This window comes from Bos javanicus, chromosome 12 (genome assembly GCF_032452875.1).
Source record: "Bos javanicus breed banteng chromosome 12, ARS-OSU_banteng_1.0, whole genome shotgun sequence".
Classification (NCBI taxonomy): Eukaryota; Metazoa; Chordata; class Mammalia; order Artiodactyla; family Bovidae; genus Bos; species Bos javanicus.
The window spans coordinates 12,827,794-12,844,659 of NC_083879.1; the positions used below are offsets into that span (position 1 = coordinate 12,827,794).

General features: G+C 42.6%; 1 protein-coding gene across 1 annotated transcript in view; it reads left to right on the forward strand.

Annotated features, from left to right (window-relative positions):
• Window positions 1–383: 383 nt before the first annotated feature.
• The window catches only part of TNFSF11 (TNF superfamily member 11), a 42,075-nt gene continuing 25,592 nt past the window's right edge, over window positions 384–16,866 (forward strand). The window contains exons 1-2 of the mRNA XM_061434493.1: window positions 384–741; window positions 7,928–8,095. Coding sequence (XP_061290477.1) covers window positions 526–741; window positions 7,928–8,095 — 384 coding nt within the window. The 5' untranslated portion in view covers window positions 384–525. The remainder of the gene's footprint in view (window positions 742–7,927; window positions 8,096–16,866) is intronic.

The following is a 16,866-nucleotide window of genomic DNA, read 5'->3' on the forward strand; positions in this document are numbered from 1 at the left end:
AAACTGAGGCTCAGGGATGCAAACTGACTCAGGAACGTCTGTAACGTCACCTTCATCCTTGACCAAGGCATTGCCTCGCCTCTCCCCCTACCCAGGTCTTGGACTTTCAGAAAGCCCATCTCCTCGAGCTTCAGACGGCGGGCAAGTGGTGTCTGGGAACCGCTGGACCAACCCACAGCCTCCACCCCCGAGGGCCCCGACGGGGAGGGAGGAGGCCTTTGAGTGAGAGAGGCAGGGAGGGAGGGCGAAAGGAAGGAAGGGGAGCCCGGGGTGGGAGTGGAAGAGGCAGCTTCGCCCGGGGCGGGTTGGCTCGCGGGGCCAGCCCTCCCGAGGCGGTTTATAAGAGTTGGGGCGGCCGGGAGCCCTCCCCGCCGGTCCGCGCGCCCCCGGAGCAGCGCCGGGTTCTGAGCGCCCCGCGTCGAGGCCCGCCTGGCCGCGCGCCGGCTCCGCGCCGCCTTCGGACTTGAGCGCGCGGCAGCCCAGCCCGGGAGGGAGGCGAGCGCCCGAGCGAGGGGGCCGAGCGCCATGCGCCGCGCCAGCAGAGACTACACCAAGTACCTGCGCGGCTCCGAGGAGATGGGCGGCGCGGGCGCCCCGCACGAGGGCCCGCTGCACGCCCCGCCGCCGCCCGCAACCCCCGCGGCCGCCGCCGCCTCCCGGTCCACGTTCGTGGCCCTCCTGGGGCTGGGGCTGGGCCAGGTCGTGTGCAGCGTCGCCCTGTTCCTCTACTTCCGAGCGCAGGTGAGTGCTCGCCCCACAGGGCGCGCGGGTGGGGCGCGCCCACCTCGACCCGCCAGCACTTGGCAGGAGGTGGAGTTTGGTTCCCCCCCCCCCCCCCCGACCCCGGCCGGGCTTCCCCGGATCTTGCATATTCCGGAGGGGAAAGGGACTCTTAAATAAAAGAGAACGTGTGACTGCGGCGCAGCCGGGCGCGGGGCCCGGAGCGCTGGCCTCGGTCCCCGCGGGCGCAGCCCGGCCAGGCTGTTTCGCTGAGGCTGGGCTCGCCCGGCGTGGTGCGTTTGAATTTCCCCCGGCGAGACCGCATTGGTCGCTCACCTCTTTTGGAAACGATTACGCGCTTTTCTCCCCTTCTGTATCCTTCTTGGAGCAAAGAATGAACTTATTGATGTTCACTTAGGAACAAAATGGAGCGTCTCCAGTCAGGCGTCACCGACCTTTTCCCTTCCCACCCACCCCCCAGAGATTGCGGGGTCCTGGGGCCGGTTGCTTTGCACCGTGCCGGGGTGCGCGCGGAGCCGAAGGTCGCAATGCGTGCGCTGCCCGCAGCCTCTGGAGCATCGGGTGGCGATGCCCAAGGCATACAGATGGACCAAAAGACACAGAGCGGCCAGGGACGCCTAGTCTTAGGAGCCGGGCTTCTCTCGCTCTGGGTGAAAGAAGAGAGAAGGGCCCACGTGCCTTCCCACGAAGGTGGGCGGAGGAAGGAAGCGAGACGTGTGTGGAGGTGGTGAAGTTCTCTGCCCTGGCACAGCCTGGCGACAATCTAGCAAATAACCAAGCTTTTCAAAGATGGGGAAACCGGCTAGGGACTGGGGAGAGATAGTAGAAAGGAAGGGGTAAATTTGTAACATTATGCTTTCTGGTGGTTTCTGCTCTTGTGTTTTCTTGGAAATTGCTGTGCAGTTGCTTGGATTCATTCAAATATTCTTGTCTGGTGCTGTGAACTCTTTCTCAAAGGAAGTGGGGGGCTGACTGTGCATTTTTTTTTATGGGAAAAGAGAGTTGGGTTTGGACTTCATTGGTTTTCAGATTCAAAGGTGATTACTAAACCAAATTGGATGCATGAGACATGGCATTGCCTGGATTGTACAGGTTTTTGACATGTGCCAGAGTCCTGAGCTTGTCATCATAGACTTTTTGCTAAGTATTCAGTATCCACTAATTTGCATTTTGTAGAACTAGTTTATGAACTGAGACAGAAGTAGACATACTATGCACAGTATTTTAGAAAATTTGTATTTGTATGTTAATAAACATATTTTCCTGTTGAGAAAGTTTTTCTAAAACCACAACTTTCAAGTAGTTTTCTTGCAACGTTGTCATTCAGTCGCTCAGTCCTGTCCCACTCTTTGCGACCCCATGGACTGCAGCAGGCTTCCCTGTCCTTCACTGTCTCCCTCCCGGAGCTTGTTCAAACTCATGTCCATCGAGTCGGTGATGTCATCCAACCCATCCTTTGTCGCCCCCCCCTTCTCCTCGTGCCCTCAATCTTTCCCAGCATCAGGGTCTCTTAGATTACACAAATCTATATGAAAGTGATGAAACATTTTTCTTTCATTGGACTGCGCTGCAGCCAAAAATGGCTGATTTATCCATTTTCTCATCCGGTATATGGTCCTGCCCCCTCCCCTGTTTAATTCTTACATACTGAGTGCCTGCGCTGCACTTGGCACTATTCAGTGGTGCGGAATACGAGTTAAGAATCATTTAGTCAACATACAGTGCCCATCTGCTGTGTTGCATGCATGATGCCAGGTAATGATGGGGACTATAACAAAAGACTTTAGATTCCTAGTCAAATAAGAGAGAAGCATTGAGGAAAGAGACAGAAGATGCAGTCGTTCCCTCTTTTGAAATTTAATTAATTAATTAATTTTTATTTCTTGGTCCTGGGGCATGTGTGTTCTTAGTTGCCACCAGGGATCAAACCCAACTCCCCTGCATTGGAAGGGCAGTGTCTTAACCACTAGACCACTGGGGAAGCCCCAGTACTTCTCCGTCTTTTATCTCTTCTAACACCTTAGCGTTACGGCATTTTCATAGCAGGAATTGTGAAGTGAGTATTCAGCACTGAAAGAGCTAGGGGATGAATGGATTGTAGGGACCAGGAACAGCTTAGATTGACAGGAACCATGGAAATGTGACCATTTCAAAAAGAATGACTTGCTGGGCTGTTGAAGAAATTGTTTGACCTCTTTGTACGGAGTCCCAGTATTAATGGTCTGGCGGGCTGAGAAGTCTAGCCTTCTCATGATCGTTTAGCAGTCTTGACGTCACATAGATAACAGTGAAAACTTCCAACAATTTTTTTCAAAGTCCACATGTAAGTTAATAAGCCTGGCTAGAAAAATTTCATTTGGAGAATTTAATGTCATCGAATTTCTGGGTACAGTTTTCCTAGATGTCATGAAGATTGGGATTCTCCAATATTTATATAAAATGTATTAGCCATTATGCTGAACCCAGCTTTGGGCTGCATTTTTAAAAAGTGGCTTTCTTCAGTAAAGAAGTAATATTTGGAACAATGTTTTCATAGGAATATCCCACTAGATGTGGTTAGGTTTTGCTGAGGATGATATCTAAAGGAGTCCTAGACATTTAGAGATACATTCAGAAGAAGGTACAAATGAAATAGAATGTTTGGAATTTGTTTCAAAATAATAACATGTTTGCTTATAGATCCACTGGTAACTGTTGAAACTCTATGGTCAGTACCTGTAGGTTGAGTCTACAATTCTTTACACTTTTACATTTGCTGGAAGCCTTCTTTGAAAGTTCTAGCTGAGAGAATAGACCCAGTTTGACCTGACACTGGTTGAATGTTTTCACTTACATCAGTTCCTTTGGATGAGAACTTGGTACCAAATGAGAGATAGATTTTTGATTTCCACTCAGTTTGTGGGTCACTTACTTGGGATTCCTGAGTGCATTTGAGTTAGAATGAAATCATCTAATATCAGGTAGCAGGTTTGCAGTTTATAGTAAAAAAGAAAAGAAAATGGAGCCAGTTTTATTGTTTTTGTTTAAAAGTGAGAGAGGGAAGTCCTGAAAATCCTCAAGAATCACAACATTGTTAGTTGGCTATACCCCATTAAAAAAGTTCAAAGAAAAAACAGTTCAATTTAGTTTTAAATGCATTTAGAAAAATATCCCCAAATAATGTAAAAAAAAAAAATTATAGTGACTTAAAACGAGTTTCCCTTTCTCAACTCATGTTTGAATAGTTAAAAGTGAATGTGCCTCCCGAATGTTTGCAGATTGCTTGTGCCTAGATTAAGAAAAAAAAAAAAGTACTAGATCCAGTGTAGATTGGCTTTTCCCCCACCAACCTTGCCAAAGAAAAAATAGCGTGTGGTTTGTGCTATATATTTACCACATAGTATTCATACTTCGGTTTACAAAGAAAAAAATGCCTTCCAAAAAGTTGCTTTTAAATATTGATGTGTATTTAAACACACACACATATACACACAACATCCATATAACCATATTCAAAGTTTAGAACTTAGCTATAAGATAAATTTTTCAGAAAACTCAATCTCTCTTCCCTTTTAACTCTTTCCCCAAACCCTCAGCATGCACACCAACCTCCCTGGGCTGTTCTTTACCCAAGAAGGAGAGCCGTCACTACCAAAAGTCTGATGTGGAGGTGTGTGGGCTGGCGGCTTAAAAAACCAGAAAACTCAGCAGCACAGATGGCAAGCATCCTGCCTCATTTAACCCTACAAGCGATGAAGTTTCAAGGAGCTTTCAGACTGAGTTACTTGCATGTGAACCACACCATCTGATACATGTATTTTTGAAGTCCAGTTTAAATCAGATATTCAAGATTCACTTAATATTTTCAGTCATTTATAGTACAGTGAATTCATTTGTAAGTCAGTTTACTGTGATTTGGGGATTCCCTGGTGGCTCAGACAGTGAAGAATCTGCCGGCCATGCAGGAGACCTCAGTTCGATCCCTGGGTGGGCAAGACCCCCTGGAGAAGGGCATGGCAACTCACTCCAGTATACTTGCATAGAGAATGCTATGGACAGGGGAGCCTGGTGGACCACAGTCCATGGGGTGCAGACAGTCAGACCCGACTGAAGCAACTTAGCATGCACGCACGTGGCTGGCCCTGCACCCCTGCACCTCTGCTCCGCCCTTTCTCCTGGTCTCTATTTGCATGCACGGAGAGTTGCAAGGGCAGCAGACTAACATAGACATTTGGTTGTAGATGAAAAATAAGTTCCTAAGACACTTGCACCACTGTGTCACAGTGGCATGTTCACATTAGCCGAGACATGAGGACAGATGTCCACTGACCGATGACTAGATTAAGACAATACGGCACATATAGACAATGGAATATTACTCAGCCATAAAGAGAGTGAAACAATGGCATTTACAGCAACATGGATGGATCATTCTAACTGAAGTAAATCAGATAAAGACAAATACCATATGATATCACGTATATGTGGAATCTAAAATAGGACACAAAGGAACTTACTATGAAACAGAAATAGACTCAGACATAGAGAACAGACTTCTGGTTGCCAAGACAGAAGGTGTAGGAGGGAAAGATTGGGAGTTTGGGATTAGCAGATGCAAACTGCTATATATATATACACACACACACACACATATATATATATGTAAAAAACTCAATCACTTTGCTCTACATTAGAAAATAATACAACATTGCAAATTAATTCAATAAAATAAAATTTAAAAATAAATTTCTAATGTATGACCCTTAAGTAAACAAAATAAGTGAGTATAATATCAAACTGAATGATGTCACACTTTCATTTCGGAAAATAATTGGTAACATTTATATATGTTTAGCTCTAAATGTGCTTCCCAGATGACTCTGGTAAAGAATCCACCTGCCAATCCAGGAGACGCAGGTTTGATCCCTGGGTTGGGAAGATCCCCTGGAGAAGAAAAGGGCAACCCACTCCAGCATTCTTGCCTGGAGAATCCCATGGACAGTAGATGGTGGGCTACAGTCCATGGGGTTGCAAAGAGTCAGATATGACTTAGCAACTAAACAACAAACAAGCCCTAACATGACCATCTGAAACAGTGGTTCTCACTTACACATTAGATACACTCGGGGAGAGAGATTCAGTTGACCTCAACTCTTAGGGATATTGAATAAATTGGCCCAGGGTGGGACCTGGGCAGGGCTATTTTTTAAGAGAGAAAAGACTAAAATCTTTGCATCATATTTCTCTTCATTAAACCTTTAGCCATTATTGACCATATCAGTATTTTTGTGCTAGCTGGTATTACTTGTGAAAAAACTTTAAAAGTGGGTATCCAAGGAAATTTGGAGACATTTTAATAGTAGACAATTGATATTTGTACCTTTGGTATTTGAAAGCATCCCTTCTCAAACCTTAACGTGCAAGAGAATCACCTCGAATCAGAGTTAGAATGCAGATCCATAGGCACTGCCCAGGGTGGGACCTGGGCACCTGCATTTCTAACAAAATCTGGCTGATCTTGTAACCCTGAAGATGACAGGACTATACTTCCCACAGCAAGAGTCATGGGGGCTACTGTTTCTGTTGATGGCGCTCAGCTTATCAGCGGGGTTGGAGCTTAACCAATGTTAGGGTCCCCAGGCGTTTCCCCACTAATACCACACTGTCTCTTTAGCTCAGCGGCTTTCTGGTGGTGAGCCAACTGAGGCCTTCGCAGGAAACTTCTTTCTTGAGGTCTAAACCCAGTGACCCTTCATATCAGTTGCCCAAGCCTCTCTGGTTTTGTGGGAAACTTACTGGTGTAAGTGGGCTTTTAAGCAGACCTATGGAATGGAAAGCTTGCCTTATATGAAATCTCAGATATTATGATTCGTACTCATTATCTTAGAGACATAAAAGACAAATATGGGTTGCACGTAGTTTTGAGTCCTGAGTGACACCTCTCCCGTGATTATAGACGTTACCAATCCTTTAATGTACAAGAGTGGAATGATAAAATTTGCATTGGTGGGTGCACATTTGTGGAAAGGCTATCATTTTGTTTTGAGAGTTTTGGATATGGGTAGGGTACTTAGTTTACTTCTGACAGCTGGTTCATAAATCTGCACATCTTCCACTGACTTTTAGAAAGATAATTAAACCAGGGATTGAGAGAGCTGGTATTAACTGACTGTGCTTTGGTTATGGCAGACTTACGTAATTTCCGCCCCCCTCCTTTTTTTTTTTTTTTAAATCTAGCCTGTACCTAAAAAGCAAATGCACATGAAGTACCTTGAAGTTTTTGAAAGGAGAGAATGATAAATTAAGCCACTATTATTAAAACAATTAGGTAGCTAATTACCTCTCCTCTTTACTTGACAGTTGAAACCACTACAAAGGCTCGTCAGAGCCCCAGGAGGAGCTGGCAGACAATTTAAAAAGTAATATATAAAGAAATGCTTGTGCTGGTACCTGTTGTAACTAGGCGACCAGCTATAACTCTGTGGGGATATTTTGGGTGGGACTATCCCATGCACTTCAAGAATTTTAGCATTCCCTCAGCATGAATATGTATAGGTTGCTCATGAGCCCCCTTCACCCCAGCTGATCCCAAGCATCACCAAACATGTTTTCAGTCACCTTCTGAAAGATGTAGCTCTCCCATCTAAGAAAACTGGTGAGAGGTTCAACAAAAAGGGAAACTGCTTCTGGCTGCAGGTTTTCTTTGGGGCTAGGAAATGGATTTCTTCGGCTGATTAAAACACACACTGATTAAGGGAAAAGGCTAGGCAAACATGGCAGCTGAACATGATGTTAATTTCACCTGATTTATGTAGGTTTCATGCTTTGAATATCCAAGTGGGCTTCATAATCCCACATAGCGTGCTCCTTAGGACTTAAAAGGCTTGCTCTTCCTGTACTGAACACCGGTAGTTTCGTTGATGCCCTTCCCCTCAGTGAGGACTTGAATAACGTCAGACAATTTTGATAATTTCCCCTTGAATTAATGTGTACACATGTGTTGTGGATGATAGTCAGATACTCATAAAAGCAAATTAGAAGTCAGTGTTTGCACCAACTGGAGGGTAATTGTATTAACTGTTAGCTATTGGGAACCTGCATTCATTCTTCCAAGAATGAATTCTGTTGTCTTAGTCACACTTGACTCAACAGCAGAGTGATCAATGATAACCACTCTTACGTTCTCACGCTTTTTTCCCCCTCTCAGATGGATCCTAACAGAATATCAGAAGATGACACTCACTGCATTAATAGAATTTTCAAGCTCCATGAAAACACGGATTTGCAAGACACAACTCTGGAGAGTCAAGACTCAAAATTAATACCTGATTCGTGTAAGAGAATTAAACAGGCTTTTCAAGCAGCTGTGCAGAAGGTGAGTCCACATTGAGATGATAAGTCAAGAGCCCTCACTGACTCTACTAATGCTGAAAATTAAAATTGGCTAAGTGCTGTTGACTTTGTTCTTTTTTATTTTAATAATTTGTAAGAGAGCTAAAGAGAATTTTTTTTTGAGGGATTAGCAGAATCCTTTTGAAGTTGGTAGTGGTTAATTGGGCTTCCCTGGTGGCTCAGATGGTAAAGAATCTGCCTGTAATGCAGGAGACCTGGGTTCCATCCCTGGGTCAGGCAGATCCTCTGGAGAAGGGAATGGCACCCCATTCCAGTATTCTTGCCTGGAGGATCCCACGGACAGAAGTGCCTGGAGGGCTACAGTCCATGGGGTTGCAAAGAATCGGACATGACTGCGTGATTAATTATAGTGACCATCGGTGTTCATACAAATATTCTTTCCTTTCTTTCTTTCTCTCCCCTTCCTCTCTCTCTCTCTTTCTCTTATTTTGGAGGAGCCATTTAAATTCACTCTTGAAAGGAGGACAGGGATGGTTTGTGGTAGTCAGGGAGCCAGTGTGCTGGTTTGAAATCCCTGCCTTAGAAACCATTCTCTCTGCTCAAGGATTCTCTACTGGCTACTTCCTTTATGTTGGGTTTTGAAATGGGAAGACCCCCTATTCCCCATCTGTGTGTGGATCCAGGGTTCTGTGGAGAATAAGTATTAGCTGGTCCTCTGTTGTCATCTGACTTGTGAGGGGAAGTGAAGTAGAGCAGGAGTTGATGTTGGGGGAGGGGAAATCCTCTGGACCTTTTCTGATTTTCCAGGAGAGCTGAGTGAGAAGGGAGGGGATGGGGATACAGAAGACAAATGACTTCTCTACAGTGACAGCCTCAGTGGAGAAATGCTGGAATAACTGCCTGTTTTGTTTTCCTGGATACAGTCCCCTGAGAATTCTGCAGCCTTGGCATTATTTTACTGACTCCAGCAAGAACTGGGTAGAGCCCCCCGACTCCAGGGTGTGCGCATGCGTCCACATTGATGCCTCGCATAACACATCTGATGGGTTCTTGCGTCTGCTCGGACATCCCAACCTCTAGTTTGCAGCTCCCTGGGCTAACTCTGATAATCTCACAGTAAATTCTAAATTTCTCAAATGCCTCAAACCTAAGTTGAAATTCGAGTTTCTTTTTAAAAAATTCACAAGTACTAATCACATTTTTTAAAAAGAGGATACGTATTGGATATAGAGGTAGGGAGAGATAAAACTGTTTTGTATAACCCTTCAGGCTGGTATTTGCTATATTTCAACAAATTTAAGAAACCACAAATTTTCAACTTACTTTATTATTTCATGCATCACAAAGAGAGAAAAAAATTTGACAAAAGAATTAAACATAATCATTATAGATTCTAGTTGCATCCAGTTCAGAGATTCTGAAATATAAAAATATATATATCATAGAATCAAAGAAGTATATATCGTTCTAATATCTATAAGAATGTTGTTTAAAAAGATTGTGTTTTCATTATATTTAGTGTGTAGATGCTTAGCTTTATGCAGTAGATGCCTATTTTATTTATTTTTGATGCCTATTTTAAAATGTAGGTTTAAGTTGGATCTTTTGATCATCTATTGTAATTTTTGAGCTATACAGCAACAGTAATTCCATTAGTCTAATTCATTTTTAAATGTTCTATAGCATTTTCTTTTTCTGCTTTTGCAAAAAATTAAACTACTAAAAACAAGAGAAAAATGAATAACTTCTGATTTTCACTATTGGAAGCAATTGGAAATTGAATGACTGCTATGCTGTATTTACCTCATCTTAGGTTAGGTGGTGGAAAAGGCAATGGCACCCCACTCCAGTACTCTTGCCTGGAAAATCCCATGGACAGAGGAGCCTGGCAGGCTGCAGTCCATGGCGTCGCTAGGAGTCAGACACTACTGAGCAACTTCACTTTCACTTTTCACTTTCATGCATTGGAGAAGGAAATGGCAACCCATTCCAGTGTTCTTGCCTGGAGAATCCCGGGGACAGGGGAGCCTGGTGGGCTGCCGTCTATGGGGTCGTATAGAGTCGGACATGACTGAAGTGACTTAGCAGTAGTAGCAGTAGGTTAGGTGGCACAGCAGTAAAGAATCCGCCTGCCAATGCAGGAGACATGGTTCAATCCATGGGATGGGAAGATCCCCTGGAGAAGGAAATGGCTACCTACTCCGGTATTCTTGCCTGGAGAATTTCATGGACAGAGGAGCCTGGAGGGCTACAGTCCATGGGTTCACAAGAGTCAGACATGACTGAGCAACCAACATTTCACTCTCACTTTCAAGTCTTTCCAAGTAGTGCTAGTGGTAAAGAACCCGCCTGCCAATGCAGGAAATGTGAGAGATGTAGGTTCAATACCTGGGTCAGAAAGATTCCCCCGGACGAGGGCATGGCAACCCACTCCAGCATTCTTGCCTGGAGAATCCCATGGACAGAGGAGCCTGGCGGGCTACAGTCCGTAAGGTTGCAAAGTGTCAAACATGACTGAAGCGACTTAGCACGCTTTCTTATCATTTTAATCATGTATATTTTGTGGGAGAAATTGTAGCATGTGAAGTCAGACTTATGTTTGAATAAATGTGATCTTGGGAGAGTACTTGATATTTCTTCACTCTGGCTTCCTCATCTTTAAAAACTAGAGTTCACAATCCCTCTGTAATAGGATTGTGGTTGATTTGAATAAAAGATGTAAAGGACCTAAGCACAGTCCTGGAAATAGAGTATGCACTCATTAAATGTTTATATATTACTTTACCACCATTATTACTAATTCATTGTTATTGTTGATGATTTAATCAAAGACATATTTTTAAAGTTTAGATACAGCATGTTTGATCATTTTTCTAAAATTGCATTAAAACAATGCAAACAGTGAAACAGGTTGCAGAAAAGCACTGGGATGTTTTTATTACGAGCAACAGTAAATGTGTTACGTACATATTATCCTTAGGAAACTTCCAGGTCTATTTAAGACTTAGACTTGATTTAAATAATGCAGTGATTCAGAATATAGAGAGCCTGTTCTTGAGACATTTATAAGCTGTGTTGTGAAGGACAGTATACTAGGGGAGGAAAGACATAACATTTGCAAGACCCTTAATTTAAAATTATCTTCAAAAATTCTGATCCACAGTGGGAAAGGGGACTTACTGCGCTGTACACTGTGAAATCTAACACTCAATTAGCTGTGCAGTTGATTTAGAATATGATGTTAGTTTTGGATACACAGTGATGTGATTCAGTTATTTTTCCCACATTGTAGTCCATCATAGATTATTACAAGATGTTCAGTATAATTCCCTGTACTATTGTATAGATAGTAGTTCGTATCTGTTCATCCAGGACTCCTAACTTGCCCCTCCTTTCTTTGATCCCTTTGGTAACTATAAGTTATTTTCCATCTGTGAGTTTATTTCTGTTTGTTTATAGATTTATTTGTATTATTTTCTAGATTCCATGTATAAGTGATATAATATTAAGAGAGGAATGAAATACTGCCATTAGTAGCAACATGGATGGGCCTAGAGAATATATATAGTGAAATAAGTCAGAGAAAGACAAATTCTAATTCATTTTTATTATTTTGTCCTATGTTTCATTTTTGTTCACTTTTAATCCCGCCTCTGAGATATTGAGTAACCTATCTATAAACAACAATTACAGGTACTAGAGGTCGTGTATTAGTTCAAAACTGAACCCCTAATTAAGGTAATTCTGGTTATGTAAATGATTGCTTCCTAATTTTCTATTTAGATCAACATATATTGAATCTCCTTACAATGGAAAGAAGACAAACTTTTAATTTCATTGGTACCCTGGTTCTTAAAAATTATGCTTTGGGTTTCTTCTGGAAAAATGAGTATGCAAAATCAGCCAAGATAATTTAGAAAATAAGTAATATTAAGAACATATACCATTAATGTTTACTTATGGGAATGCAAGGATGATTCATTTTAACAGGTCAAAGAAGAAAACGTTATCATTTGCTAGATAACTGAGAAGTGAGTGACACAATTTTGCACATATTTCTGCTGTTTAAAATCCATTAGAAAGTAGAACTAGTTGGATTCTTGATGTTATCCTAAATAGCTCAAACTAAAAGTTAGCTAATGATGAAAAATAGGAACATTTCTCTCACTATCAGGAACACAACAAAGATATCCACCGTCCCCATGTTATTTAACATTGTTCAGAATGTGCTAGCAAACACAATTACATATAGGAATGAAATAAAATATATAGAAGGTGGAGTTTGAATGTGATGTGCTTGTATACTTGGGAAAATTCAAAGGAACTGAGAGGCTACAAGAAAAATAAATCAGTTTACAAAAGTAATAGATAATAATCACTAGCTGTCCCCATTTCAAACAATAATTAGAAAACATGAATGAAAGATTTCATTCATAATTTTTAAAAAGCCCAAAAAATTCATTTAACAAGGAGTATACAAAGCTTAAGAATCGGACACGACTGAGCGACTGAACTGAACTGAACTGATACAAAGCTTATGAAAATAAAACCAGAGAACTCTACAGAGACTTTTAAAATAGGATTGGATAATGTAAAGATGGAACTGTGCAAAGTCATAATCCATAAAAGAGAACAAACACCTTAATGTAGACCTCATTGTGTGTGTGAATATGATTGTGTGTATATATATAATTTAATATAATATAAATTATTTTGTATAAGTGGGTATAGTTTGGGTTATTAAAAAATGGAATTAGGACAGTTTGCTATTTTTAAAAAGTGATAGTGTTACCTCATGTCTTGCGTGCGTGCTAAGTCACTTCAGTCGTGTTCAACTCTTTGCCACCCCGTGGACTGTAACCCACCAGGCTCCTCTGTTCATGGGATTCTCCAGGCAAGAATACTGGAGTGGGTTGCCATTCCCTTCTCCAGGGGATCTTCCCAACTCAGTGCTCAAACCCAGGTCTCCTGCACTGCAGGCAGATTCTTTACCATTTGAGCCACCAGGGAAGCCCATAGGATGAGTAGAACTTTTTTTTAATTTCACATTTATTTTTGTTGTGCTATAGTATTTTACATGTTATTCATGGGTAACAGTGTTACACCCAGGTAATCCTTTTTAAAGAATAAGAAGCTGTCATAATATACCATTGTGTGTTTGAAAGTAGAAGATGCCATTTTTCCCCCAACAAGAGACTCTTTAGGCCAAAGCTGCATGCTGTTCATATCTTATCATTAGAGTCAAGCAGTGTTCATGAAGGGTGCTACTGTGCTAGGCACTTTGCTATAACTTCTCCAATAACCAAGGATTTACCTTTCCCTTGAAGTGGAAGTTGCTCAGTCGTGCCCAACTCTTTGCGACCCCATGGACTATACAGTCCATGGAATTTTCCAGGCCAGAATACTGGAGTGGGTAGCCTTTCCCTTCTCCAGGGGATCTTCCCAACCCAGGGATGGAACCCAGATCCCCTGCATTGCAGGCAGATTCTTTACCAGCTGAGCCACATTACCTTGGCCAAACAGTGATTTGCCACATGTGTTATCCTATGATAAGGATTATTGGTTAATGTGACAGCCTACGCATCTTGCCAGAATAATCAGACTTCTCATTGCTCTTGTTGATGCTAAAAATAGAACAGCAGGCGTGCACAGGTAGGTGTGACTCTGAGTTTTAGTTCTAATGCAGATATTGGGTGAACCCGTGAAACAAAATGACATTGGCGGCTGCAGTCATTACTGAGAGCTCGCCCCATCCAGTGGTAACAAATGCCAGACATAAGCACAGTATCACATTCTATGTGTGCAAAAACTGCTGTTTACCCAGCCCGTCTTTGGTCAGACTAGTAATGCTGTTTTTCTCCCTTTTTTTGTTTGCGGCTGGGTTGTCTTGGCTTTTTTTCCCCTTTAGCACAGAACTCTGAAAGCCTCTTAGTGATCTAGCTCTGCCAACCACAATTTACGAAGTCTGTCATAACAGTCTATGACAATAAAGCAAACACTAGCACAAATAGGGTGTCCAATTTATAAAGCAGTTCTTGTTCCGGCTTTGGTGGCCTCTCTGGCCTCTGCTAGGCTGAAGAGCGATGTGGGCGCTCAGGCCTGAGCAGGGGTGCCTGGCCCTCAGACCTCCCGGCCAGGCTCAGTTTATACACTGTTTATATATCCTGAGACCTGGGAGGTAACTCTACTTGATGTTGCTGTTAAGTTTAAGTGTTCGTCGCTCAGTCGTGTCTGACTCTTTTCGACCCAATGGACCGTAGCCCCCCAGGCTCCTCTGTCCGTGGGATTCTCCAGGCAGGAATACTGGGCTGGGTTGCCATGCCCTCCTCCAGGGGGTCTTCCTGACCCAGGGATTGAACCCATGTCTGTTACATCTCCTACATTTTCCGGCTGGTTCTTTACCATAGTGCCACCTGGGAAGCTCTGATGTTTCTATGTTTGCTTGCTAATGTCACGTTGGGTACCTGTTTGTGAAAAACTTCCGGAAACTTATTTTGAAATGTATCTGAAAGGGTGATATGGAGCAGAGAATCCATAGACAAATCAGTCACCTTGTTCTCCAGTGTGAAGGGCTGAGTGCATTCAAGGTGACCCTCTAGGATGTGGGAAGGAAGGATGGTGACTTACATGTATGCGTGCGTGCATGCTAAGTGGCCTCAGTGGTGTCCCATTCTTTGTGACCCTATGAACTATAGCCCGCCAGGCTCCTCTGTCCATGGGATTCTCTAGGCAAGAATACTGCAGCGGGTTGCCATGCCCTTCTCCAGGGGATCTTCCCGACCCAGGAATCGAACCGGCATCTCTTACATCTACCCGCATTGGTAGCCGGGTCCTTTACCACTTGTGCCACCTGGGAAGCTCTTACATGTATATGTATTTTTTAATGTTAGCTTTAGAATATTTTATAATGTATCTAATATTCTACTATGTTTTAATACTTAAGTAAAAAATATGTAAGTTTGGGAGCATTGAATTTTTTCCTTCTCTCAAGAAACTGCATAATCAGAAATGTTTAGAGGTCTTGGAACAAAACTGCAGCTCCATCAGGACAAGAGCTATAGCCTTTTTGCTCACGTTTGAATATATCACATCTGACTTAGACTCGAGATGGAAGGAAAAAAAGGACTGATGACTTCTTAAATTCCGTAAACTAATTTTTTAATTAAACACAGGTCTTTGATCAGTTCATAAAGCCATTCATAAAGTTGTAAGCCTGATTTTCATTTATTGGTTGTCTTACCAATGGTATAGTTGGTAATTGTTACTATTATAGCCTGAAGCAACAGTGCCCCCATTGTTGCTGTTGTTTAGGTGCTAAATCGTCTTTAGCTCTTTGCGGCCCCATGAACTGCAGCACACCAGGCTTCCCTGTCCTCCACTATCTCCCGGACTGTGCTCAGATACATGTCCATTGAGTTGATGATGCTATCTAACCGTCTCATCTTCTGCCGCCCTCTTCTCCTGTTGCCTCTATGCAATCATATTTTGTTGAAGGTTATCTTTAGCTGAACTTCTTGCTTTAATCATGTTTTTGGCCCCTTCATGGCTTGTAACCTATATAGAGGCAGGGCCATAATGGGAACTGGAAACATGGCTCTGGCTTCTTATATGCTCTTACAAAACTCTCTATTTCACCCCAGAATATAAAAGCCAATGGCAATGAGTACCAATAAACTATGTTGTTAGCACATTCCTAACTAACCATTTCATGGAGTCAGTAGGTCACTGAACCTCAAAACATTTACCAAAAATGGGGAGTCAGACCAGAGTCATAATCATCGAACAATTGATTCTTACCTGGAATTCTTATTTTCTTCCTCAGGAATCAGCACATTAGTTGATCTCCTTCAGGGTTCACAGTATATGTGAAACTATCTCCTGATACTGAGAATGATGTAGCCAGAGATTTGCAGTCCTTTGATCCTTGGTCATGCGTTCACTGTTCTTTAGTACAGTCTGTGCTGCTGTAACAAAGAGACCCATCACTCAGTGGAAGAAATAAGATAGAAGTTTTTTCTCTTATGTGCAAAAATCTAAAGGTGGAAGTTCAGGGCTGGCAGGAAGGCACCTCCATCCTCATCAGGTGCTTTCATCTCTGGATCCAAGTTGTCTTCTCCAGACGTTGTCACTCCCAGAAAGTGGAAAGGGAGAAAGAAAGGGTCAAGGCGGTACTTGGAAGTGGAGACATCATCATCTCTAGTAATGTCTTGTTGTCTGGAACTCGCTCGTAAGCAGACACTTGGATGCAAGGCGGGCTTCACATTGTCATTTCTGGTTTAGCAGCTGTTGGCACCAAAGCTGGAGCAAAGAGGGTTGCCTATCACTAGTTGCAAAGAGGAAAGGATGGATTCTAGGAGGACAATGACTGGTCTCCGATACTCACTAAATCCTGTTTAGGCAGGAAAGTGGGCTCACTGTGTGAGCAAGAGTTAACTCTAAGTATATACAAGTATACAAAAAATTGAAACAGTCAAGATTTCATTTTCTAAAACTTAAAGTACTTTAGGATTATTTAGATTCCAAAAGAGAGGAAATTTGAAAGTAGATTTAACAGCATGCATCTTCCTGAGGAACTTCCAAAGGTTTGTTTAATCCATGTATCTGAGATCTTTGAATAAATTTTGATTCTCACTTTCCCAGTTTTTGGTAGGTTTTGTGGGTTCAAGAACATAAATTTAAAACCAGAAAGTTCCTCAGACTGAGCGGTTGTTTTTTCCATCTGTCAAATTGATTCCTTAGAATTCCAATGTCAATTATTACAGGAAATATATTTCCACTTTTAAAACTAAAGTC